At 46.7% G+C, this 27,804-nt stretch overlaps 1 protein-coding gene across 2 annotated transcripts in view; it reads right to left on the minus strand.

Moving 5' to 3' along the window:
- The window catches only part of Grb10 (growth factor receptor bound protein 10), a 105,339-nt gene extending 78,458 nt beyond the window's left edge, over positions 1–26,881 (minus strand). Inside the window, exon 1 of one of the 2 annotated variants that reach the window (XM_032917145.1) lies at positions 26,842–26,881. Coding sequence is in view for 1 of the 2 variants with exons in the window: in XM_032917144.1 (XP_032773035.1) it covers positions 15,488–15,493 (6 nt within the window). In the remaining variant the exon portion in view is untranslated. Of the gene's footprint in view, positions 1–15,487; positions 15,626–26,841 lie in introns of those variants that run through there. The other variant, XM_032917144.1, reaches the window with a different exon arrangement.
- Between the last annotated feature and the right edge of the window lie 923 nt (positions 26,882–27,804).

A 27,804-nucleotide genomic window follows, 5' to 3' on the forward strand; every position in this document is an offset into this window, starting at 1 on the left:
TTTTTAAGTCTTACAAAATGAACTAATACACAACCCACCACAATGACCTCAGGGTTGATCCATAGCCACAGAGACTGTACAAACACTTCTGGGCACTGCTTACCATGACCCCAGACAGCACCTACAGCAGGCTCTGGTAACCTTCCAAAGCAGACCAACATGCCATGGTCATGGGCTGACCTTGACCATTTCCATGGGGGCCAGGCACCTTCTGAGTCCAGATGGAACTCCTTCATCTGTTTTCCTTTCAGGAAAAGTATATCTCATGCAGTCTTATAGTTAGACATAGAAAACTTAAGATTTTATTAAGGAATACAAAAACCTGGACATAAACAGATGTCTTAGCTTATTTCAAGATTTTCTAGAAACAAGATTCTTGTTTGGTATCTTTGGTATCTTCCAAAAATTCCTGAGCTAATATAAAGTGTTCTTTCTGTCTAGCATTCACACACTAAATATTTAGAGTAATAACAGTGACTATTTAGACACGCAACAAATCCCAACTTCCACAACAAAGATATTCAGCCTGGTTGGCCACAGGGAAGCCCAGACCTTCTTGAAAGGAGGCAGAATAAATTTAAAAAAGCAAATTCCACATTGGAAAGATACAAGAGACTACCATGTGTTCACAAAGTAAGGTACTTAATAGAATAAATTAAGAAATACATGAATAAGTAGGAATGAAAGAAAAGGCAAATTTCTAAAAGCAGTCATGAAATTTTAGAATTCTATGGCTAGAACATATGGGCAGCTTCAAAGTGAATCAACAATTAAATCCAGGAGACGCAGTACTGCTTGGTGGCAGTACAGGTGCTTGTAGGGCCCTGGATGTGAAAACTAGCACCTTTAAAATATAGAAGTGGTCTGGGCAGACAACTCCATTGACAAAATACCTGCTGTGCAAACATGAAGATCTGAATTTTGATACCTAGAACCCATGTAAAAGGTCACACACGGGAACCACAGATTCAGTGAGAGATCCTGCCTCAAAAATAACAGGTGAAGTACTTGTGTGTGGGTGTGGTACATAGGCAGGTTTATGCTCACGTGTGTGTGCACATGTGTGAGCACAATGAAAATAGGTCAATGTCAGATGCCTTTACCAACTGCTAGCTTTCTGCACAGCTATCTGCTTCTGTGCCTTCCTCTCCATCATTATGGACTCTCCCTCTGCAACCATAAGCCCAAATAAACTCCTCCATTTTGTTTCTGGCCATGATAAAATATTTTATCCCAGAACAGAAAGGTAAGCAATATCACTCATTGAACCCAGAACTCACCAGTTGGCTAGACTGGTGGCCAGCAAGCTCCAGGGACCCTCTTGTCTGCCTCCCCAACACTGGGAATAGAGATGTACCTGGCCAGACCTGCTTTTTTTTTTTAATGTGAGTGCTGTGGGTCCAACTTATGTTTGCAGTGTAAGCATTTTACTGAGTCATGTTCCTCACCTTATTATCATTATTTTTAAAGAAAAATATCATTGAAAGAAAAAGCCTAAAATCCAAAGCACAGTTGGCAAGAGAAAAAAAAATCTCCTGCTTGCTTGAGGATTTTGGTGATAAAATATGAAACAATAAAGAGCCTTAATCTTATACATGGTATATGCCATGCATAAGCCATATTCAGTAGACACGTAGCTCAAAAAGAAAAGAATGAGCAAAACAAGGCCATTCCCCTTACATCAAAGGCAAAAAGCCCACATGCATCATGAGCCCTAACCACCCCAGGGCCAAAGGTCACACGGTGAAATGATAAACAGATATGCAAAGGGAATGGGGGATAGAGAAACAAATTTTGAAAAAAAAATCATTGTTATTTACAGATGAAATAAAGGACAATCAATCAGAACCAAGATGAACATTGAATAAGGTTGCAATCTGGGAGCAGGCTGCAACCCCTGCCCCCTGAATCCCAATAGTAATGCAGTAATTAGAAAGCTGATGGTAAAAAAAAGCCATTTCATTCACTAAAGCATTAAAATAATATTCTCCAGGCAGAAATCGACATGAGACTCTTTGAAGAGAACTTTTGTGGAGGAGCCTGAGGGAGCAGATATAGAAAAAAGTTTCCCAGGATGGGGATACTTCTTTACCACTCCTGCGGGACAGGGGAACACAGCTCACTTCACACCCAGTGTTCAGAGTTCCCTTGTTGAACTGAGGTTTTACGTCCTCAGAACACATAGAAAACGTTGAACAACCTAAACTGACCTTCCAAACTCCTGCTTCCCTCCTCCATCTACTCTGTTCACATACTGGGCACCTATCAAAGGGCATCCTAGACCCTCCACCATTCCTACATGCCTTTCACCCAATCCACCAGCCTAACTAACCTTAGTTATAAAAGCAATGGAGAGCCATCCATTCCTACCTCTACTGCTGACAGCAGCCAGTCCTTCTCTTCAGATACAAACACTGCTTTATCTCCCAGCATCCTTTTACCCACCCATCCCCCAGCACTGCAGGGCCCATGAACTAAGAAGCATCGACATGCCACACTTATCCATCTTCTGCTGAGATATCAAAATATCTGAGCCTAGATAATTTATAAATAGAAGCTTATTTGCTCATGGTTCTAGACACTGCCAAGTCCAAGTGCATGGCCCTGGAATCTGCTTGGCATCTGTCAAGGGCCTTCTTGGTTCATCAGAACATGGTGGCAGCATCACATGGTGAAACTCAACAAATATTCTAGCTTGCTTCTAGACTCTTCTTGTAAACTCACTAATACCACTATGGGAGTCTCCTACACTCATCTGAACCTTATCGCCCATCCGAGGGCCTCAGAGCTCCATATACTACTTAGAGATTCAATTCTCCATAAAGAAACATGCAAAGGATGAATTCAAATATGATATTTATTGTACATTGAATTCACCCAAATATCCAATGGATGTTGTCAGGCCTACTCGGCAGGAAGGAGCCCCATCCGCCTGTGCCCTTGAGGAGCTCTCCCACCCTCCTCACACCTAAACACAATGGGCTTATTAAGTGCTTCAGGCCAAGTCACATGAACACTGACTACATAGACCCTGCTCCGTGTATAACTTCCAGGAAACCTGGAAGAACTTAGTCTTCTACTTTCTTGTCTTTTTTACCCATCCTTTTTCTTTCTTTGTCTTTCTTCAGTAAAGGAGTTTTAAGAAAAGATAAGCACACACAGGGAGAGCCATGAAGGGCAACCCTGGAGGCAGCTACACTTTGAGAGGCAGCAGGCAGGTGACTAGATAAGAGGATCCCCCTCCTTCTGTCTGTCTCCTTTTCCTCCTCCTCCTCCAGGACTGTGTCTTTGGAGAGATGGAGTCCGAGCTCTCTAGCACCTTATCAGCCTATTATCAATGCTGGCCATGTCACCTCACATTCCTCAAAGTCCAGCAACCTTTACCACCACTGCTATTTTATCACACCTTTTCATGCAGCACATTCTACCAGTAACTAGAAGAGACAATAGCAGGTTTTCAGAGTCAAGTTATACCCATGCAAGTGTGAGGAAACCTTGCCTCTCAAGGGATCAAAATTTTAGCAAAGACAATGAAAAAAAAAAAAAGAATAGCAAGAAAGCAATTATTACTGACTCAGAAGTGCATGGCACTGCACAGAGCAGGTCTGATGAAACAGGATACACGTAAGGACTAAAAAGTACTCTACTTAAAAATGCAACTATCTATATTAATTTTCTGAAAATTGGCAGCTGTTTATAAAAACTACAGGTAATCTCTTAGTTGGTCTTCTTTGTCCCCAGCTCAGGTGTTAGAAGTAGACTACTGCGTTTTCAGTCTTGCAGACCAGTCTTGTGAGGAGAAAATTATCCAAAGACAAGAATGTTGAGCTTTGGCCCTTTCTACTCCTTGTCCTCCAGTTCTAAAAGTGATACCTGGATTCCAAGGAACCAGGACAGGCAGTGTACAGCATATGCCACTTCAAGGATAGCATTCAAACTGAGGGAGGAGTTATTTTAGAACTGGAAGTGTAGCTCACTCATACTGGCATAGCCTCACTTGGTGGCTCTCTTCTGGTGCCCTATGGCCACATGGGGGTATTAAGAAATAATCTCTTCAGAAATGCACAGGCCTGACTATTGAAGCTCCCCTACTTCTTAGTCCCATGTCTTCTGTCACATTTCTGAGTCAGGATATGGTAGTCCCTTCATACTAAAGCTTAGGATGTACAAGGGGCAGTTCAGTCCTCAGCATATGCTTAGAGGCCCCAGAGATGGCCCATTGGTCTTTCCACCCAATTTGGTTTATATGTTGGGTGCATCCTTTGAAATTTAAGTGTTGAGAGCACAGAATCCTCAAATTCATGTCAATGGACTTGGAAGCGGATGCTTTGGGAGAGGGTTGGAAGTGTGTTATATGGTGAGACGGTTAGAAGTGTGTTATATGGTGAGACGGTTGGAAGTGTGTTATATGGTGAGATGGTTGGAAGTGTGTTATATGGTGAGACGGTTGGAAGTGTGTTATATGGCTTATACTATTAGGAAGACTCGACTGAACACAGCTGCTCTGTCTCCCCATGTGACACCCTTGGCTGCTTCAGACTCAGCAAGAAGGTCTTTCTGAGGTGCCAGCACCTTGCAGAACTGTGAGTGAAGTTGATGTTTACCAATTACCTGAGCTGGAATATTTTGTTACAGCAACAGTAACTAACAGATTAAAAGGAAATTCTCTATTTGACTGACTATTATGGAGAAAATTAGACTCTCCTGACTTCTCCACATGCCCCCATGTTAGGGACTGGAGCTATGCTGGGCTAGCTTGGTAGTCTACTTGTTTTCTATCTTATCATCCATCCTCTCAACAAACCATTATCACAGTGAACTCCTCTGTCTAGCAGGACTCAGCCGATCAGCCTGACCATGTGATGCCTACCATCATGGATTCCTCATTATGGTTGCAGGCCCTGGCTCTAACCTGCTTTCTATCTCAGAGGCTGGAGGGGAGCTGTCCTAGCACCACACAACCATCTCACCACAGACTCCCAGGCCTGCTCCCTCCATCCCGGGTACCTAGTACCTGGGAGTAAGGCAGACAGTACGCATCAGACATGAAGTAGAGCTTTGACTCTGCTTCAGACAAACTGCCAAAGGACAACCTGGAAAACAACCGTGGGAAGCTGAATCTGTGTTCCACTGTATACCTGACTCGGAAAATTTAGTTAGAAAAGGCAAAAATCCCATATTTCTGTCTCCTTCAATTCCCAAATTGTCCTAAAGGAAGAGCCTTATCACTTCTCTTTCCTTCTAGAATCCTTGGGCTAATGGCCAGCAGTTGTGTGGTTTGTACAACCTTACATAACATTTTGTTGCAGCAATCATAATGGACTGAGATAGCATGTATCTCAGATCTAGAAGAGAATGGATAAGCCTACTAGGCTTTGGAATTCATTATTCTTTCATTAACTGAGTCATTATTAATTATTGAATTATAATTTTTGGGTGCTCACCATATTCTCAGTCTTAACACCCTGAATTATTTCAACATCTTCAACATGGGCCCTAACTTTGCTTCCATAAGCCTAGAGATTCAAGTCATGAGTAGTGTGGCCAACTCTTATCATTGCTCAAGACCCAGGAATGAAGAGTATGGAAAGGCAAACAGGTTGTAGCACACACGGTCAGCTATTACTTTTATCAGTTCTGCAAGACCTGCACGTGAGCGAGTGTTTAAAGTGTTCTAACTGGGCTTGCCCTCAGGGGGTCCGGAAGGACCATAAGCTGCTGACCTTTGTTCTTCAGGCAACAAAGCCTTCTGATGGGATGTCCCACAGCCATATCTCTGTGGCCCTGAGCAACTGCCCCAGACAGGAGTCAAGAAAGAAAGCTGCTTTCTTTGCAACACTCTTCCTTCTAAACCTCTAAAACTTATAGCCCTGTAATGCACCAAGGACAAAAGGCCACCTCACCACCCCCTGCTCATCCCCATCACTGCTAAATAGCTCTACTTTGTCCTAAAGTCTCTCCAATGGTATGGGAATATCACCAGCATTGGTTTCTTTGGCCTCCAACTGGTAAGAGAGATTGAAGATAGAGCTTGTCTGTCAGTAGACCTGTTCAGACCAGATTCACTATACAAACTCAGCAAATAGGGGGCAGGGAAGAGTCAGCTACCTGAACTCAAGTATCAAGCCTCCCATATTTGATAAAGGCAGAGCTTCTGAGTCCCTCAGACTCCAGAGCCCTGGTACTACCCTGCCTGATCCTGTATACTCCTGTTCTATGGCTGATGGAAACTGGCCGCTTCAGCCAGTAGGAGGTGGCAAGTGGCTTTGGTCATCAACATTTCCAGGATGTTCCTTTATTTTAACGTAAGGACACGACAAAAACACCGGAAACCTGAGGAACTCAGAGGTGACCAGATAACCTCTTCTGAAACTGTAGTTGACACCACAGACTTAGATGTGCCAATGAACAGGTGGGTTCTGTCACAGGGTACTGAAGGGGACATGATCCCACTGGGTCCCCAGGTCCCTGCACCATCCCACACTCCTTGGAGCACGCGACAAATCTCATACACTGGAGCAAGAACCCTCTAGGATACAGGCCAGAATTACTTTTAAGAGACTATAATCTAATCTTTCCACCTTCCTCCTCATTCTTCTAGGATAGGTTGATCTAGAGTCACAGGGCATGTGATTGACAACCCAGCCTTCTTCTACACTGGGCACTAGGAGGACTCGAGAAATGGTCGGCAGTGCCTTTCCTCAGAGTTTTTAATACTGTACTTTTTATTTAAGTGGCATTGTACTTAGGTTGTTTTAAAGGTAGGGCAATAATATATATATATATATATATATATATTTGCTTTGATGTCTCAAATGGTAAATACTGGCAGATAAAGCTCACATGGCCCTGAATTTACACTACACTAAAAACATCTACAGTACATTAAAAAAAAAGCCAGGTGTGGTGGTCCATTCCTGTGATGCAGAGGCAAGAAGCAAGAAGTTTAGTGTCACCCTTAACTAAATAGCAAGACTGAAACCAGAAAACAAGGAGTAGGGGATGAATATCAATAGATGTAGCCATTTGGCCACAATTTTTTTCGGCTTTTTAGTCATTTTTAAGGACCAATAGGCCATGGGATTGACAACTTAACAAATGTTTGTGCTTTGACATCTTCAAAAAGATATTTCTAAAACAACTACACCAGGCTTCATAAATTTTCTCCCGAAACCCAGTCATACACATGAATGTCCCTGGCCAGACCATGTGCCTCCCAGAATGCTCAGGGTAGGACAATGTCTTCTATTCTGCTCCCTGTCAGGAGGCACCCAGAGGTCAGCACCTTCAAAAGTGGCTCGACTGTGCTCCCCAAACCCCAGCCTGTGTGTGGACTCTGGCATGATATGTAGTCCCACCATGGAGAATGTTCTTTAGTCTCCTTCTGCACAAGTCATACACATGAGGAGAGGACAGAAGAAAAATGTCACACTTCCAGTATTTCTAGTTTCCAAGAAATTTCTAGCCTTGCCCCTGGGTGAAATGCAGCCTCTTTGGGGTGGCCAACACCCAGAGGTGGCCAGAGCTCGACCATCTTCCCTTTGTCACGGTGAATTCAGAGGCCAAGCTCAAAAACATTCACTGGAGTCCCAGAGAAAAAGTCCCCAGCCACAGAGGAGCAACAGTGCCCAGCTTTTACTGACACACACTATCTGTATTCGTCTGTTCCAAACGTATGACATTAAGAATTTGCTGCCTGTGAGGAATGGACCGTGAGGCTCCAGTGAACAACTGTGTATCGCAGGCCTCCCAATGGGTTGGAACATCCAACCACGTTCTGTCTGTGGTCAGGCCACCACATCCGGGACTGAGTACAGCTCTTCAAGGATCTATTTCTGACCTGGGAACATGAGGCACTTTCCAAATGGGGCAAGGGCCTTATCACACCTCTTACTTCTCCTGAGGACTTGGTATAGTACAGTGTACAACGTTCTCCTTGAAAAGCCAAGGCTGGCCCTGAGAGAGTGGGATAAACTCAGTCTAACTTTAATGTGATGAGGGTATCCGTGGTCTGGTAGTAAACTAAGAGTTCTCATGAGACTGCGATGGTGGTCTGCATCTTACCACCATCTTCCGCAATCTTACTTGTCATATCACCCTCTCTATGACCTCAAAAGTTAAAAAATAGAGCAAAGTATGGTGTAAATTATTGGCAATTCTTCCAACAGTTAACCACAGAACTACCAAACGGCCAAGCACTTCCAGGTCTGGATATCTATCTATCTATCTATCTATCTATCTATCTATCTATCTATCTATCAATCAATCATAATCTAGAAGCGGGAGAGTCTAACATGAAGGCTTGGGAAAGCCTGAGGTCTTCACTGCTGGCTTCCAAGATGGCCCCTCATTACTCTGCCCTCCATGGGAACAAACATCTCCAGATGCATGAGGATAACAGACCTACTCACTCAGTTCTTTTTTACTAAAGTCCTAATCCCATTCAGAAGGTCTCTGACCTCATGGTTTACCTAGCTCCTAAGAACTGCGACTTCTAATGCTACTGCACGAACGGCAACACAAGAATTTGGGGTCACATATTCAGACCATAGTAGCACACTTATCCATAAATACACTAATCGAAATTAAATTGAATATTTTAAATGGGTAAATTTCATGGTGTGTAAATTATACCTCAGTAAGACCGATTGTGTAAAAGGGAAGGGAAGAGAACACTACAAAAGGCTATTGTCATGAAGTTCATGGGCAAAACAGGGAGTTCTGTGTCCTACAACTTCAAGCCACCATATGCACTCCTCCCCTGAGTATCACGGTACGTTGAAGCACAGTGACTTTTCTGGAAAGTATTGCCACAAGGAACCTGCATTGGCCCACTGTTCTAAGCTTCCTCAGCTCTGGGCCGTCAGGAAAGTGCAGAGTTGCCCAATATCTCAACACAACCAGGATGATTCTTGATAAAAAGGTGACAAGGAATGGGACCCAAAGTTCAATGGCCCTATTAATACATCCATTGAGCAACTAGAACAGGCATGAATACAAGAATTTAATAGTGCTTTTATTATCCAGGGAGGTATTTTGGTGTCAGATTTTCTTTTTTAAACGTAGCACTAAACAAAGTAGAAGAGAATTTAGAATTTAGGGTCACATGTTCAGATAAGATGGAAGCTAATTGTTGTCACTTCCCTTACCAGGGTTAATAATGAGACGGCTTTGACCTACCTTCCAGGACATGTCAGACTTCATGCTGACATGAGACAGGGCAAGAGCGTAGTCTGCAGCCTCAGTGGGACATCTCTGTTGTTGCTGTTGACACTGTGAAAGGCCCTTCCTGGTTCTTACCTTACTAAGAGGCGAAGACAGTACGTTGGGGCCCCTGGAGAAGCAAGGTATTAAATTGTACAAGTGCAAAGCAAGTTACTCAGTGGTCGAGGGCTCAGGTCCAGTGCCTCAGGCCCTGTGTTCAATCCCCACAGGACAAGGATGACCAAGAAAGGCACAATGGGTTTCCTAATCCACTCCAGATTCAAAGGTTTACGGGTTTTCTGAGAGGTGCGCCATTCTAAATGAAGGACGACCTCCTACACAAAACCTATAGGAATGCAAGTGAGTTTGCAAACAGGACACCTTGAATATGTATACCGGAAAACTGATTTATAATTTAGCACATTTAAGAATGCTACTTATGACAATGTGAGGCTAATGACAGAAAAGGTTTCGCAAATATTCCTGGACTAATAGCACTATTAATGGTAGTTCTTAAAGGGTGAAGTATCTTTAATGGAAAAATTCTAGAGAAAGAAGCATTGGGGGGTAACTAGAGGGAACCATACTAAGGCCTCGCTGCACAAGGCCTGGACATCAAGTAGCATACTGGTCAGAAAACCAGACCTAGGCCCCGCACCACACCAACTGCAGCAGATTTTTTACGGGGCCTTGAGAGACCTGTGCATGCTAAAATTAAGGAGCACTGCTTTCAAACAGTGAGGCGGTGTTAAATATTAACAGTTAACAGTATTAACATTTAACTTGTCAGAACTGAAACTTGCTAGCTCCCTTCAAGACAATAAATAAATATTAATAGCTGGCCTCCCTCCTTGCTTATAGCTTTAATTTCTGTGGTCTCAGTTACCTGTGGTCAGCCAACATCTGACATGAAATGGAAAATTCCAGAAATAAGTAAGCTGTGCCTGATTCATAAGTACAATCTCACCACAGATGTAAATGTGGACAGGCTCGGTATTGCCATAGTTTGGATCTAAATGTCTCTCAAAGAACTGCATGTTAAAACAGTTGGCCTTTACCTTGGAGCTATAGAAGATGGCTGCAACCTTAAATAAAGGAGGCCTATACGGAAATTTTAGTCCTTGAAGGGCTTCAGATATGCCCTTCTCCTTGTCTCTCTCTCTCCCTGCTTCTCATTGGCCACCACGAGGTGAACACTTTCCTCTGGGACACACTCTCCCCACCAGGGTGGACCACGTTGCTATAGGCCCAAAAGAATGGGGATAAGCAACCATGGAAGGAACTTCTGAATCCCTGAGCTAAAATGAGGGTTCCCTCTTTTTAGCTGATTCTTCCCCATATTTGTTAAAACAGTGATAGAAAGCTATGAAACTCAGCTCTTGTCTGTAGTTCGAGCCTCCTCTGGGGGGTCTCGAAACACTCCTGTGCATGCGAGGGACTCCTGTGCCTGTGTTTGTCTGTCAATCATCCGGAGCTATCCGTCCACTCTTTCTTCTCATCATTTCATTTATTTTCATTGTCATATTTAGCCACTTTTTTTTCTTAAATGTGCTGCAGTTGCTGCGACAAAATGCTTGACCGAAGCAACTCACGAGAGAAAGACTTTTTATTTTTGGCTTACGGCTTGAGAGGGTACGGCGCATCATGGTGGAGATGGCGCAGTCGAGGGACAGCTCAGTGCTGCAGGAACTTGGGGCAGCTGGTTAAATTACACCAAGAAGCAGAGGAAACTCCAGCGGAAACCAGGTCTAGACACTACCTGCTACCAGCAACCTCCTTCCTTCGTTTCCCGAAGGTTCTGCCACCTCCCAGTGCCACGGGACCAGCTAGGGACCATGTGCTCAAACACACGAGCCTATAGGGTCACACTTCACACGCTAACTGTAGCTAGTTTCAACCCTAGTTTGGGAAAACAGACCAAGAAAACAGGCCGATTCCTCAAAAGTCTGTTGAATGTGACAGGAGAAGGTCTTGTCAAAAGCCATCAAGATACTCCTTGCAATTTTTGCCCCACTTAAATGCTAAACAACTGCTTGAGGTTGTATCAGCCATCATGGCCATGGCTGACAAAGGTGAAGAGTTCCCAGACTGGCTCTGAAGTGGAGAGAAATCATGTGTAGGTGACTTAAAGTCCCATTTATACCATCAGGATTCTCTTTCCTCCCTGCTATCAAGTTTCAGGCTGAAGCATCCTGAGTTCACCCCTGGTGATTCCTGATGCCTGCAGAAAGCTCTCCACAGACTAGGAATGTTCCTGAAGTGAAGTCCCTGTCCCCAGAAAAGCAGGAAGGCAGAGTCCAATCAATGTTTAGCTACCTCCCAACCCCAGCTCACCATCTCCTTACTCTAACTCCCACCAGCCTTGAGGGAACAAAGCCCACTTGGTGGGAAACAAGAAAGGAGAATACTGGGGGAAAATGGACAATCATCTATAGATGGGGTTCAGGCACTGATGGCCTCAGGAATGAGGCAAGACATTGGGACATGTCCACCTGTATAGACAATCCTTGAGTGACGGTGGCTTGTAAGTTTTAAATACTGTGTTTGAACAGCACATAACTCTCCACCTCTACAGAGCAAGCCTGCGACTCAGTACACTGTGAAGTACTAGTCTTATTTCCTCAGCATATCATGGCTAACTAGAGCTCTGTTTGCTGCCTCAGCCTAAGGACTTGGGAGAATATTACAGAATGGTACTAGCCCAGGAAGCAATCAAAATTCAAAGTAGGGCTTCTGTTGAATGTATGCTGTTTGCATACCATCATAAAGTTGAAAACTTTTAAAGTCTGGATTAGAAATTATAACAGTGGTAATTCACTTATGAAACTCCCAAAAAGTTAAATTAAAAAAAATGAATCAAATTGTCTCCAGCCATGCCCTCTGTAATGTATTCTATGGATTACAAGCAAATGTGCTCCAACCAAACAATTTTGGATGTGATGAGTGGCTGTACCAACTGTCAGATTTGCCTTTCATCCTCCTGCTTTGGTGGAAGCTGGAATCCTGGGGTCCAGGTTGACTCCCATTTTAAAATGGGATGAAATAGAGAACAAGATGGCTCATACAAAGGCCTCTTCTGACACGCTCTCCCAGACCTCCCAGAGTCCAAAGGGCTCAGACTGCTTCCACACCACCCCTCATTTTGCTGTCGTCCCTCTAGTTAGGTAGTAACTCCGCCAGAAGAAGTTGCCAACCTTTTGCCCTAATACCCCAAAGCCCACGTGGTTACAAGGCTCAGAACACAGCATCTCTTCTCCAGCTTCAAGGCCATTAGGAACCAGCCATGGGGGCTGGTGAGATGGTTGACCAAATAAAGGCATTTGCCATCAGCACAGCAACCTGAGCTCAATCCCTAGGTTCCCTTTTCCAATACCTAGGTCCCCCATGGTGAAAGCAGAGGACTTACATGGTCTGATGACCTCGACACATGGTCTGTGCATGAGCCACCCCTAAATAAAATGTATACATTTAAAAAAAATTAAAGAACCTCCAAAGGGCCTCACAATGATGGTGGATTCCATTTCTCAGATGCAGCAAGGGCCAAGTGGAGTCTGAAAATGGGGGCTGAGCAGTATGTGCTCCAAGGTCATGCCCCTCCCCACCTCCCCAAATACTCTGCTACCCTGGGTATCATCAAACCTCAGTCCCCCAGGTCGAAAATGGCATGTTCGTTCACCTGTGCTAACCCAAGAAAGCTTCCTAAGACATTCTTTCTAAGTCATAAGTATGGAACCGTCTGGTTTTTGTGGGACCACAAAGGTTGAAAGTCAGGGAATTCAGACTAAACGTTACCTAATTCTAAAATTCAAAAGATGCACTGTTCTCTGAAATTTCCAGAGCCCAGTTCTGGGTGGTAATTACACCACACTGAGAAGAGTGACTGGTGATGGAAATCCTTAGGAGAGGGTTTAGGAAAAAAAATAACTCACATTTTAATTCTACCAATCTGGCACTTCTCCCACCCCCTTCAGACTGGTAGTGAAATTGCCATTAACTCCATCTGCTGCCTTCTTCTAACCATTAGCACACGATCCTCCACACTGCCAGGCGGGAGCTATAATCCCCGATTTCTAGTCCAGACACAGGGAGGGGCACGAAGCACAGCAGGAATTCAGCTGGAAGTCCATATGGGGACCTCACACCTACCCCCACAATTAAGTGCATAGTTCTGTGGAACCCTAAATGAGAAGTACCACTTACCATCTTCCTTCTCAGGGCTGACGGAAAGGAAAATCTCAGTCGCCCCAACCCCCAGCCTATCATTCCCCCCATCCTCACCCCATTTGCTGAATACAAGGGGTCTGGGCTCAAAGATAATGCACAGGACCATTACCAAACACCCCATCCCAGCCAACAAAACCCAAAGCAAAGAAACAGGGACACGTAGAAAATGATGGCCGATGGCCCTGGCTACCAACAGGTCAAAATCCCTGCAGTCATTCACTGCGTTCCAAATTCAGACAGAACAAAAATGGAAAAAAAGAAAAAAAACCCCACTCACTTTTTACTCACTGGTCCAGAAATGAAATTATTTGCTAATGCAGACAGCAATGTTCCCAGCCAGCAGCTGCCTGGGTGAATGCTCTGTCCAGGTCTCTTATCAATACCCTGGCAGTGGCTCCCGCCATCAACAGAAAGACGGCAGCTGATGAGAAGAGCAGTCAAAATGTAAACAGGTGATCTGACTGCTTCTCTGAAGACCTACGTCAATGGGGAAGGAATATTGGCTATGGTCATGTGAACAATTTGTTGAACTCAATCAAAAACATAGAGATGACGACAGAATCTGTCACCCAGTTTTAATTAATTGATATTTTCTGTCATTGAAATAAAAGGTTTTATGAATAAAGATTTACAGTGACAATATGCATTTATCCCAGGTTCCTATACTAGACTATTCTCCATTGAGGTTTAAAAGATGACCAGGCCAACCTTAGTATCCTATTTTTAAAGAGAAAAAAAAAGGTTCAGCTATCCCAGATGCCCATGTCTGCTTACAGCCAAAGCTGGTTCGCACAACCGCTGTCTACCACTTGGCTGAGAGCAGACGCTACGTCTCCACGTTCCAATTACAGGTTTACGTGGATACAGTTACAACTTGTTACATAACATTTTAAAAATCAAGATTAAAAATGGTTACATAAGACTATCCTACGGCTACCGTCCACCCAGGCTCGCGCGATCCCGGACCGTAGGCGAGCCGGTAGGCGAGCCGACAAGCAAGCGCCGGCAAGCAAGCGAGCCGACAGCCAGCAGCGCAACAGCGCGCCGAGCCCGAGGCCACTCGTGCTCGCGAGCTCGCCGGAGCTGCTCGCCACTTGGACCTTTGCAGATTTCGGGAGGCAAACCCTTTCCAAACGACCCCCGTGACTTGAGCACGTCTCCTCTTACCCCGAGACCCCCGGAACGTTGTGGATGGCGGAGTACCTGCGTACCTGGAGAGCTGGCTAGCACAGACTTCGCCACACGGGGTCGCTGCGTGCGCGCTACCGGGGTAGCGGACAGCTCCTGAACCCGTCAGTACCCAGCGCGTGGACAGCGCTCCTCATGGACAGCGCTCGGTCGCGCGGCTCGCTGGGGTTCGCCACGGCTCCGCCCCAGCTAAGGGCCTACGGCTCCGAAGAAGGGTCCCGGAGCCCGAGGAGCGTGGAGGCCCGGCAGGCACGCGCTGACAGGCGGCAACATGCGATGACACGCAGTTAACACGGGCCGACACGCGGCAACACGCGCTGACATACGTGTTACATGCGCCAACACGGGCCGACAGGCGCCAACACGAACCGACACGGCGAACTAGGTCCTAAGCGAACCAACGGGGCCGAGCTGCGCCGAGCCGAGTGAACGCAGCCGGCCCGGCAAGCGCCAACACAAACCGGCACGCGCCAACACAAACCGGCACGCGCCGGCACGCGCCAACACGAGTCGGCACGCGCCACACACAGGCCGGCACGCGCTGGCACGCGCAAGCAAACCGGCCTGCGCTAATACAAACCGGCACGCGCCGGCACGCGCCGACACGAGCCCGGCACGCGCCGACGCGAGCCCGGCACGCGCCGGCACGCGCCAACGCGAGCCCGGCACGCGCCGGCATGCTCTGGAACGCGCCAGCACGCTCCAGCACGCGCCAACACGGCTGACAGGCGCCCTCACGCACAGACATACGCAGACACGCGCCGACACGGGCCAACACGCTAAGCGAAGCAACACAGCCTCCCGAGAAGCCACCCCAACAAGGGTGCCCTACCTCCCCCGTACCCCCCAAAAAATGCTCGCCGGGACCCACCCCCATTATAGCACAGGTGCTGGGAAGCCTGTCCTGCTGAGCTGGTCCCTGGTCCTCTACCGCTCTCCTCAGCTTCCAGGGAACTGACTGGGCACCCCTGACGACCGGGAGGATGAGGGACGCGGCTGGTCCTTGCGCACTACGGGAACCCCAGGACCAAACCCATGTGACGCAGCCACGCCCCGAGGCCCAGCGGGGGCCCTCTGCTGCCCAATCCCCGGATCCCTGGTTCTCATGGCAACCCTGAAGAACCTCTTGCTCCTAGCTTCTCGTCCTCCCCTCCCCCACTTCCCCCTTCACTCTGATGGGCAAGAACAGGAACAGCGCCTGCAGCTCTCATGACGCCAAAAGTCCACCATGTCCACTGGTTAAATCACACACGGAGCTCAGAAATGGGTGGTGAATTACACCAGAAACACCATTTATTTTTTTTTGACCTGTGAGAGAAGGGGAGCTCTGACTGGTCATGACCAGAGAACCTCAGCATCCAGAATCATTTTCATCTCAAACCCTTTCCCAAAATGTCAAAGCAGGCATATCAGAAAGGAGAGAAAGCCAACAAACACCCACTATTCTATCGGTGAGAAAGTATGGTCCCATATATAGAAAAAACTAACAAAATAATACTCTATAGCAAGCATCTGCTAAGCACTAGCTCCGTCTCTCTCACATACACACACAAACACACACACAAACACACACACACACCACACTCACACACACACACGCACACACACAGACAGACACACAGCTGCAACAAAGGAAGCAACATATAAGAGGATAGGACATGCTTATGTTTTCTCTCTCTCTCTCTCTCGCACACACACACACACACACACTCACACACACACACACACACACACACACACAGCTTACTGGTATCCTTGGGAGGCTGGTTCTAGAACCCTACAGGTATCAAAATATACAGATGCTCGAGTCTCTTCTATAAGTTTTTTTTTTTTTTACATACAGCCTATGAGCATCTTCCCCGTGTACTTTTAAATTATCCTTAGATTGTCTGACACACTATAAATCCTTGTAAATACATGCTATAGTATATTACTTTTTTATAATGACATGAAAAACTCTAATCATGGCCAACAGAAAAGCAATTTTTCTGAATATTTTTCACTCAGTGTTAATTAAATTAGTAGATGTGGAACCCACAAATACAGAGCACGGAGCACGCGTGCACTCACACACATACATGCACACACACACACACACACACACACATTTACAATAAAGAAAGTAAAAAGAAGGTTTGGAAAGATTATTTCTGACTCTTACCTACCAAGGTACAGAGCAGTAGCCGTGGAGTGGATTTTACACTCTCCTCTGACAGACAGAAACTGTAGGTGGCGATAAAAACAGTAGCAGCCACCAGTAGATCTCAGATCTGGAAGCTGAGGTAGACTACGCAATATTCACATCTGCAAAGGGAGGGGGGAGCTTTGAAATCCCTATCTAGGCACTTTCCTAGGCCAATCAGAAACGTTGCAATAAGGCAAGTAGGCTGGACATCACTCAGGTCCCTAAGTACTACGGGGGGGGGGAGAGAAAGATGGGGAAATAGAAGACGCTCCCTAGGGAACAGAGGCTTCAAGGTGGTCCTGCTATATAGAATTCTTTTAACTGTGAAGTCAACCCAACAAAAGCAGGTTTGAGGCAGTTCTGAGAGTGGCCACCAGCAGTGCTAAGCCCAAATCAAAGACAGCAAGCCCTGGTCTGAAAACGTAACTTAGACTAGAGATGCTAGTCTTTAGTGGGGATGCTGAGCAAAGCAAACACCACCAGGGACAGAATGACAGACAGAAGAAGTCAACCTTAAATTTCAAAAGGGAAAAGAACACACTTCAGCTCGTGGCTAAGCTTAAAGCACAGTCCGAGGAGAGGTTCCTGGGGTATGTTCGGTTTGGACAGTCAACACATATGGGAATCCTTGGACCCCTCTGCTTGGGGTAGGTAGGGTAGAGGAAGTCCTTTGCCTGACCTGGACACCTGCTCTGTACCTTCCTGGCCTAGAAGTGCAGGCCATATAGGACAAAGAGTTCTATTAATAAAAAACAAAAAAAAATCCCCCAAAAATGCAAAGGGGGAACAGTCTAATGATGACTCGGGGAATCCAGGGGAGCCGTGCCACCTGTGCCTTCTAACATCCTAGACACCTGCTTTTGTTCAGTGGTAACATCATAGCAAGTGGAGAAGGGGTAACTGACTTATCAAATGCTTAAGAGCTGAAATCTAACTGGAAATCAGAGATGAAATTTGATAAACTCAGTGGAAGTCCAGGAAAAAAAATCTCAGAGGTGAGAGACATTACTCCTGTAAACACAGACAAGGCCGAATCCAAAGCAAGAAGCAGCACTGGAGGTCTGAAGGGTAGTTAGACTTTAGGCATCTCACCCCTTCCTCAACAGACTTTTCCAGAAGCAGTGGGACAAGACAAACAAATCTTTGGTCTCAGACTAGAAACAATGAGTCTGGTGAAAGTTCCCAGGCCCCATTCCCCTCAGAGCTATGGAGAACTCTGAAGATACAGGTATCAGGGGGGCCACACAGGGGACAGAGGCTCAGTTAAAGTCACCAGGCTGTACTCCACAGCTTATTCAGGCACATGCTTCTGAAGTAGAAGGACAGGGAGGGTCTCAGGGGTCCATACAACCTCTAAAATGAGACAGGAGACACTAACAGGGGCAGAAGCCACTCTAGCTTTCCACGAGTTAACTATGGGCATCACCTCCATGGGACCTGTCCACCATTTTGTCTATCCATCACTGACCTAAAACTTCTTCTTTAACTACACCCCAGTGACCTACTGCATGCAAGAGGACCACCGTCCACCATTTTGTCTATCCATCACTGACCTAAAACTTCTTCTTTAACTACACCCCAGTGACCTACTGCATGCAAGAGGACCACCGTCCACCATTTTGTCCATCCATCACTGACCTAAAACTTCTTTAACTACACCCCAGTGACCTACTGCATGCAAGAGGACCACTGCCCTGACGGTAAGAAGTGCCAATTAGAGAGACAACCCTGGACTCCAGCTTCCCCAGTTTCACAGTCAGCCCAAGTCAGTTGCTGCCCTCAACTCCATCAGCTCCACAGTGGCTCACTAGGCCCCTCCTTCCTACCCATCTCTAGGCTCACTCCACTTCCCATTAAGTCAGATGCAGAGAAGCTAAATGAAACAAAAACGTAAACGAGAAGAAACTATGCGGGGAAAAGTTCCTTAAGTTACTATTTCTCAATGAGATAGCGAGATAGTGCACAACGACCCTAGACTTAAGTTATGCTGTGCAAGAAGAATGCTGGCTCTGGGTATACTAAGGGGTCGACACAGGAGAACGAGCCGAAACAAATCTGTCACTCTGCTGTGAGATGTGGCACAGTGGCAGACGCTGGCGAGACAGGCCATGTAGAAGTGCTGTGCCCACTGCATTCAAGTATATCCTGAACCTAAAATTGCCCAAAACACTACTGCAGAATCCAAGAGGGCTGGGGGTAGAGCTTATGTCCAGCAGATACGACGCCCTGAACTCAGCCGCCAACATAATAGCAAATAAAAGAAAAAAAAAAAAAGAGGTCCTTTAAAGTTAAAATGTGAAGGAAAGCTAATAGAAAGGCTAAGGATAAAATTAAGGACACTATGTAAAACGTAAAGCCCCGTGACAGATATAGAATTGTAAATCAAAACTTTTAATAAGAGATCTGGCTGGGGCCCTAATCTCAATTAGTAGAATACTTACTTACCTTACACCGGTGAAGACTTGGAGTCAACCACCAGAGATCAAGTGTAGAAGGCTAAAAAAAACTCAAATAAGTAATACCACTCTTGGAGAATAAAGAAAAGAAATGAAAAGAATTGATTCAATTGTCCGAGACTTGGGGGAAACATGGCTTCTTGCTTGAAAGAGGCCTCGACTTACCCTGTTGATTCCACCAGGTCACAGGTCCAAAGGAATTTGGCACACAGAATGAGAATCCCTAAGAGTTCCCAGACACAACAAGAACGGGGCCAAACCACCACCATCCCCAAAAATGGTCTTCTTTCATTAAAAAAAAAAAAAAAAAAAAAAAAAAAGTAAAAATTAAATGAGCTTCATTCTCAGCTCCTGGCTTCCCTAAATCAATAGCTGGGTTCGACTCTTTGAGGGAAAACTAACTGAAATCTAGAAATGAACTCAACTAAATAAGGCTAGAATGAGGACATCTCATACCTACAAGGCACCTCTTCTGAGGAAAGCTGACATAGACTGCTCTCCATTAGATTTGATAAACCAAGAAATTAAAAAAAGAAACCTGAGACCCATGCATGAGACAAGGCCATGTTGAGGGTGCTGTAGAAGGGAGACACAGAATTGGCAATGTACAATGTACAGGGAGTCTCCAATGACTGTAGGCATGGTCAAAGGGTACCTAAAAGATTGCTTTCAAACAAAAAACAACAAAAAACAAAACAAGAAAACTGAGGGATTATTTAATGCATCTGAAGATATGATCTGTGTCTGTTTGGGGACAGTGACAACAACATAAAAACACCTGGGGCGGGGGGGTAAATTAAAAAAAAGGAAAAAAAGACCCCCCCAAAAAATCTGTGTCTGTTTGGGGGCAGTGACAACAAGGTAAAGACACCTTGTGTGTGTGTGTGTGTGTGTGTGTGTGTGTGTGTGTGTGTGTGTGAATAAATTAAAAAAAAAGGAAAAAAAAAACCCAAAAAAGATAAAAAAAAAAATCTGTGTCTGTTTGGGGGCAGTGACAACAAGGTAAAGACACCTTGTGTGTGTGTGTGTGTGAATAAATTTAAAAAAAAAAAAACCCGAAAAAGATCAAAAAAATCTGTGTCTGTTTGGAGGCAGTGACGACAATGTAAAAACACCTGGGTGGGGGGGGGAAATAAATTTTAAAAAAAGGAAAAAAAGAACCCCCCCCAAAAAATCTGTCTCTGTTTGGGGGCAGTGACAACAACATAAAGACACCTTGAGGGGGGAATAAATTAAAAAAAAGAAAAGAAAAAAACCAACCCCCCCAAAAAAAACCAAAAAAAATCTGTGTCTGTTTGGAGGCAGTGACAACAATGTAAAAACACCTGGGGGGGAATAAATTTAAAAAAGGGACCCTCCCAAAAAACCTAAAAACAAAAAAACCCAAGATCCTACAGCAAAAAGTAAAATGTCTATGAGTTTAGGACAAAGTTTCCACCATAGACTACAGTGCCAGAGACGTGAGTGGCACTTATGGGATTGTCCCCACTCTGTATATGCCTTATCTGGCCAAAAGAAACAAAGTACTCGGGACAGAACAACAAAGCAAAATCTTCACCTTCTACAGTAAAAGGAACTGTAAAAGCCTCAGCTCCAGGGGGTCAGACAGGAGATGGGGGGAGGGGGGAGACTGCAAGGGATTGCTATGCATTAGCCTCTGTTTATGAAGGTAACTGTGGGGGACTGCAGTTAAGTCTAGCTTTTTTTTTTTTTTTTTTTTTGAAAAGCAATTTAACTTTGTTCAAAGCACTAATGGCTTATCTATCATTCTGATTAAAAACAAAAATCCCAAAACAACAACAACAACAACAAAAAACCCTACCTTCTCTGATCTGATAACTGAGGAACTGAGCCTGTGTCCCTCCACACAGTAACCCAGAGAGCCAGGGGACAGTGCCCCAACCTGTGTGTGCTTGCAACCCTGCAGGCTACAAGTTAAGAGAGAAGGGCCAGGCACAACCTGATATCTGGGGGTGATCCCACAAGGAAGGGAGGCACTCCTTTTATCACCTCCTCCCTCCTCCTGTGCTTAGTTACCACAATGAGGAGGTGCACCCCAGGCAGGCACAGCAGGGCACAGTGTTCCCACCTCTCTAGGAACATCCTGGAGTGGTTTCTGTAAGATCCACACGATTTTCATCGAAAGAGAGCAAGCAGCTCCCTAGAACTGGCAACCAGTAGGCTCTCAGGGAAAAGTACACTGCAGCCTGTGCTGGCCCAATAGAGGCCAAGGTGGAAAGATGGGCTCTACAGGCTTTAGGTGAAGCTGGGCCATAGAGAGACTTGGAGGACTCCCAACTCACCTGGCTCTACCTCCTACCTAATATCCCATCAGAAAGACCTTCTTGGTAGCAGTCTTCCTAAGCTGGCCCCAGATTCAGCGCAGGACATTGTCCTCAAGTAGCTCTACTCATAGTAGCTTTTGGTTATTACGAGCTTCCTGGAGCAGAGACTCCTAAATCTATTGCTAAAAGTTTTAAATCTGGTAGGCAGGGAATTATTTATTTATTTGTTTGTGGACTTTAGATCATTTATACATTGCTGAGCAGTGAGATATGTCAGGGATGACACCCAAGTCTACACACACAATGCATCTGTTTATCATACACCACATCCATAACAGTCTGAAGGTAATCTTATACAACACTTAGTAACATCATGCCTAAAATAAGCTTCACAGGGTAGGAATGACTGCACCTTTGTTACAGCATTAAGTTGTCGCTCAAAAAACATTCTGATTTGTGACTTTTGACTTTTAGATTTATAGATAAACGGCATTACACATAAAGGCTTTTTATATCAAAGAGCATCTCAGTTATAAACTTACCATGAACTCCCAAGGACGATACCTTAAGATATTAAGGTCTCAGGCTATAGCTCCATGATGAACTCCCTTTTAACAAGTACAAAGTTCTGAGTTTGATCCCCATCACTTTGAGAGACAGGGAAAAATAAGCAAGCCAAAGTCCCCATAAATCTCAAAAAGTGAAGGCAGTAGGTGGTTAAGTCCTCTTTCAGTTCATGGCCTCCTATAGGATGGGGGGTGGGGTGGGGGTGGGGGAGAGGAGGTAGGAAGGACCTGCAGGTATCCAGCATGGTTTTCCTATTGTCAGAAGCTTACACAGAGCCACCATGCTTGACCATTACAGGGCCAGCCAGCCACACTCTTCTCTGCAGCTCAACCTGCTCTGGAGGTGCAAGCGAGAATCCCAGACCCCCGACTTAGCATTGGCTGTGGTGACAAGGATGATGGCAGACCAACAGGGCTTTCTGTGCTGTGTGCTTTAGGAATGCCTTGTTAATGGCAGTTACTCAGGCCTAATTACTTGGCTCTAAACCCTGCAAGGAAGTCAGTGAGGGGTGGGGCTGCCCACCAGCACGGCCCTGGAATGGGGCTGCAGCCACTCCCCGGGGGACGTGGTCAGCATGTCCAGGATAAGTGTACGTGCGTACTTCATTCCTGGCTGGGATAAAAGCCTCTATGGTGTCCAGACACAAATCTTTATAGAGTCTGAAGACAAATGTCACAGGCTTCCTATGCCTGCAAACCAGAGACTCCTTTATATATATACCAACTTTCTGCCCATCTGAGCTTGTACCTTGTGAGTTGACGCTACCCCACAAACTTCCATTCTACAAAGGCGGGGGTGGGAGGGGGCTGGTTAACTTGTTCAGACTCAGAAGTGTAGTGACTTGTAGAACCAAGAGACACAAAGGAATTGCTGGTCAAGCAAATCACAGAGGAAGTGCCACAGTGAGAAAGGTGACTCCTCTAAGCACATATTCCTATTGCCCCAGTAGATGTGAGTGAGCAACAAGAAATCCTGTTTGGCCGGGCTCAGATCAAGTAACAAGCAACTCTAATTTAGGATCTGAACAATCAAGAAAAAAAAAAAAAAAAACCTTTCCAAAATCAAATGGGAAGTAAATGTCTAAAATTAAAGAATACTCTAGCATAGGGGGATAAAAAAAGAAAACCTTTTATTATCCACCTCCAGAGCAGAAAGCAGAGGCACCCACCTCCCCCCCCCCTTCTCAGATGCTTTTTTGATAACTCTAGAAACTGGTTTTGTGGTTGATATCTCAAAGGACAAGCATGGCATTTTCACTCTGTTTTTATAAATGAGCTTTCAATCTGCCTTTTCATTAGTACACAAACCCTGAAGAATATATCCCAAGTCCCAAAGCACCTATTTGCCAGCTCTCCAAGGTAATTTGACTGCCTCAAAATGCCCCCAGAATCTCCCCTATTTCTGGATTGGATTTTATAAGAAAACAATGATTGCGCTATCAAACTCTGCAGGATGCAGCCAAAACAGTGCTCACAGGGAAACACCTAGCTTTAAATCCTTGTATTAAAAAAAAAAAAGAGGTTTAAAAATCTGTGCTCTGAGATTTTTATCTAATAAATTCTTAAGAAATAAAAAAAAATCCTACAGCTTTAGGATGAAACTGAAGGCACAGCAGATGTCTTTGTTGAAGCGAAGTTCAGTTTCTGAACACTGTAAAGTCTGCGACTTTGATGGAACATCGAAATCAAAAAGCCAAAAGAAGAGAAAAATAAACTTTACAAGCAAGTAAAAAAAATAAAATGGTGGGTAAAAACCCAAAAAGAAGGAGGGGGGAACCTAAAGAAAAAAAAAGAGAGGAAAAAAAAGAAAAAAAAAAAGAAAAAAAGCCCCCAAATCAAAAACAGCTTCACTAACGGAAAAGATTTAAATTTGAGCATGTGACCAACCCCCTAAATAAAAAGCAAGTAATATTTTCTCCTTCCAAAGCCCTATACTGCTGTGGGTTTTTGTGAGGGGAATTTCTCCAGGGAGGAGGACTTGGAGCTGGAGTTAAAGCCAAGGCCTCATCATGGCTCTACACTGAGCTGCTTCGTCTGCCCTCCATGTTGTTTTAACGGGCTGAGAAACAGACACTGGATTATGCACAGGCTTCCCTCCTATGAAGTGCCAGCACTGAAATGTCCGGCGGGGAGCACTGAGTGTCCATGGATGGACAACTGCCCCCAGCGCATAGTTGCAAATAGATACGACGGTCCTGTAGTTTCTTACACGTGGAACAGACTTTCAAGCAAATAGGTTCTCTAAATCACACCATCTATAAAATACTAGTTTAAAAAAAAAGATAGGCCAAGCAAAAATCTGTACAGCTCTAAAATGAGCTAAGGGCGCATGGACGCTTGGTTCAACCAAAGTTTGGCTTCGAAACACTGTAAAGCCTCTGACCCAGCGGGTTCAGCCACATCCTAAATTTTGAGCTGGATCTTTGGTTCTGATTTTGTCCTTCTTGCCCAGTGGAGGCTAACTGGACAGACACAGCTGCTCTGGCTTCCAACCATAGCAGTAACCACCACCCAAAGTCCTAGACAATTAGCCACCAAAAAAATCTGCCCTGCTTTCTGGTTCCCTAGTCCGCCTACAAAATCCACTTTGACCAACCCAACACTGGTTCAAAAGCAACATAGGCCAAGTAGTGTGTAATAAGTGATTTAGGTGCCACGAAGCGTTTTAACTTTAATCATAAATGAACAAAATTATCATATCAAACTCATGGCTTCATGAATATTGAAGTTTCTTCTCAAAGTAAATGAGTATGTAAGTAAAAAAAAAAAAGAAGAAAAAGAAAAAAAAAAACCCAGTGATAATTGCTTGGTCTACGTGGCATTAATCTAGAAGGCTGGAAGCAACTGGTCTAAGAAACCAGGCCCCGTCCTCCATTTGCTCTGCTGTGTGTCGAGGAGGGTGTCCCTCCTCTACACCATTTCTTCTAGAAGTGGATGTGCTTTTGCAGACGTGTAAAAAGCTCAGGAGGTCTCCCTCGAGCTTTGTCCTTTGTTAGCTGGTGCGGCCTGAGGCATACCAGTTAACCTCCTGAGCCTTGGTTTCCAGACCTGTAAAATGGGGACCGTGGGGGCCACGAGGCGCATAAAAAGCAACAGGGCTTTTGAAAGCGCCTTGTAAACTGCGAAATGCTACCTCAGTATCAGTGGCTACACTTCTCAGTTACTGCAACGCCTGCTGGGCTGCAACTCCGTCTGTCCTCAAATTCCCTCCCTGTAATGTGGGGACTGGCCTCTTTCAAATGTTCCCAGTAAAACTCAAAACTCAAAACTCAAAAAAAAAAAAAAAAAAAGTATGTTCAGTAATCCTAAAGTTTTGATTTTTTTAAAGACAAAAATTTGGTAGGCGAGACTCATTCCTGGGAGCACATTTGATCGCAGCACTCTTGGTGAAATAGTTCTAAGACGCCTCATCCATCGCCTTACACAATTCCCTCAGCTGCAGAAATCCAGAACTCGAGGTCCACTTCTGTAAAATAGGAACCTCACTAAAGTGTAAGCCTTAGTCTGTTCTCGAGGGGGTGAGGTGGGGGGGGCGATGTTAACGACTGGAGTTCTGGTAAAGGAGAGCGAAACGTTCAACTGAGCACCATTTCTGAAACTCAGGGGCTCCAAATGGCTGAATCAGCAATTTCTGAAACAAAGTCTTCTGGGCCTGGCCTTTTAAACAGCCGCAAAGGGAAAGTTGTGCAATAACACATATTTACTCACTAATGCTACTTGTTTTGGACTTTTTCTTTGCATCTCTTGAATGAAACAGTTACAAGAAAAGAGTTTTTTTCAAAAACATCCCAAAGACCTCGGGCCTTGTAAAAATCACCTGTGGCGCTCCTACTTTTTTGGTTAAAGCAAATGAAAAGAAGTTCGCGGGGTTTCTTCCAACGCCGAGAGAAGGCAAATACAATTTTTTTAAAAAGTGAATACCCTAATTTCCATAACGCACATGCCGCAGGCCCTCGCCAGGCAGGCGTTTGGAGAGGCAATCAGCAAAGGCGGAGAGTTGCATCAGAAATTTCCTTCTGCAAACGGTACCGCTCTTATCACGTTTCCACCGCTGGCGGGCTGCTAGTTCGCGAGCCCTCAAACTTGGTGTTAGGCCCCAGCGACGGGTAGCGGGGCCACTAACAGACCCGAAGAAAGAAAGGGGTGGGGGTTGGGGCGCGAGGGGGGGGGGTAGGGACAGATCCTCGGACCGCGGCCCGGGCGGCGCTCGCTTGGGACTTGGGAGTGTCTGGCACCGCTGCCCGGCCCGCCTGGCGCGCGCGCCGAGGCCCGGGGCGCAGCGGGAGTACCCGCCGCTCCGGTGATCCCCGGGCGCCCACCCTCCAGGGCGGTGGCCCCCCGAAAGCGCGGCCTTGACCGCGGCCCCCGCCCGAGCCCCCCGAGCCGTCGCCGTCGGACAAGACGGCTCAAGAATGTCCCTCCCGGGGCCCCGCGCCTCCCCCCGGGGGCCAGAGCGCAGCGGAGAGCGTCGCGGGGCGCCGCAGCCGCGCGCCCGCCGCCCCTGTCCGCCATCCCGCGCGTCCCGCCGCGGGCCGGGGGCGCCGCAGCCCCTCCGTCCCTCAGCCCCCCGAGGCGACGCCCTTCCGCCCGCCGCGCCTCGCAGGGCCCCAGGTCCCCGATCGCAGGCGGCCCCGAGCGCAGACAATGACGGCGCGGGGAGCCGCCCGGCCGCCGGGCCCCGCGAGGCGCGGACCACAAAAGTAACTTGCCGCCGCTCCCCGCCCAACTCCTACCTGGCGTGCAGCTCCTCGTCGCCTCCGCGTGGCCGCTGGCCACACGTTGCACGAGTCCCTGCGAAAAAGCCGAAGGCAAAGACGGACACTGGACGGTCCCAGTCGCCGTGCGTGAGACGGAGCGCGGAAAGTTCGTGCTCCCGTGGGTCTCGGAACGCGAATCCCGCCCGCCACTGGTCGCAGCGCCCTTCTCTTCCTGCCGCCTCCCCGCACCCCACCCCCTCGATGGGCTTTAAACTCTCCGGGCCCCGCCCGCCCTCCCCGCCTCCGCCGCCGCCTCCGCCTCCTCCTCCCCCGGCCGCTTTTCCTGCTCCTCCTCCCGCCGCCGCCCGACCGCTCGGCGGCCGCCAGCGCAGGAGGAGCCGCGGCCCCCTGGGCGCAGGGCGTGGCGCGGGGGGCGCAGGCTCGGCGGCCCGCAGGGTTGGCGTGGCACGATGCTCTCCCGCCCAGGCCGGCCCGCGCCCACCATGCTCGCAGCTTGCGGGACCCCCGGCGCCACGCCACCGCCCCGGTGCGCGGCCGCGCCGGCGAAGACCGACCGGACCTGTCCCGAAGGGCCATTCGGAAGGGAATTGTTCGAAACTCAGAAAGTACTCCCCAACCGCACAGTTCAAATTCTTCCTGGGCTGCGGCCGCCCGACACCGTCGTGGGCAGCCCGGGGCCCGGACAAGGAAACTCGGGCTTGCTCACGGCGGGTCGGGTCCGAGCCTCACCTTTCTCAGCCTCAGTTTCGCCAGCTGCGTGTGAGTAGCCGAAGGAGGGAAGCCTGAGAGGCCCTTCATTGTTTCTTGAGGCAGCCTAGCAAGCCTCGTGTCCTTTACCTCTAAAGTGGGGCCCTCCTGAAAGTAAAGCCCAGACGGGCCGTGCCCGGTTTCTAAAGTGACCCACGAAAAGGCGACGGGGCTTATGTGATCGGCCCCTTCGAAATAATTCTTAATGTCTATATTGGGTCGCTTTTCTCG

Source organism: Rattus rattus, chromosome 11 (assembly GCF_011064425.1).
Source record: "Rattus rattus isolate New Zealand chromosome 11, Rrattus_CSIRO_v1, whole genome shotgun sequence".
NCBI lineage: Eukaryota > Metazoa > Chordata > Mammalia > Rodentia > Muridae > Rattus > Rattus rattus.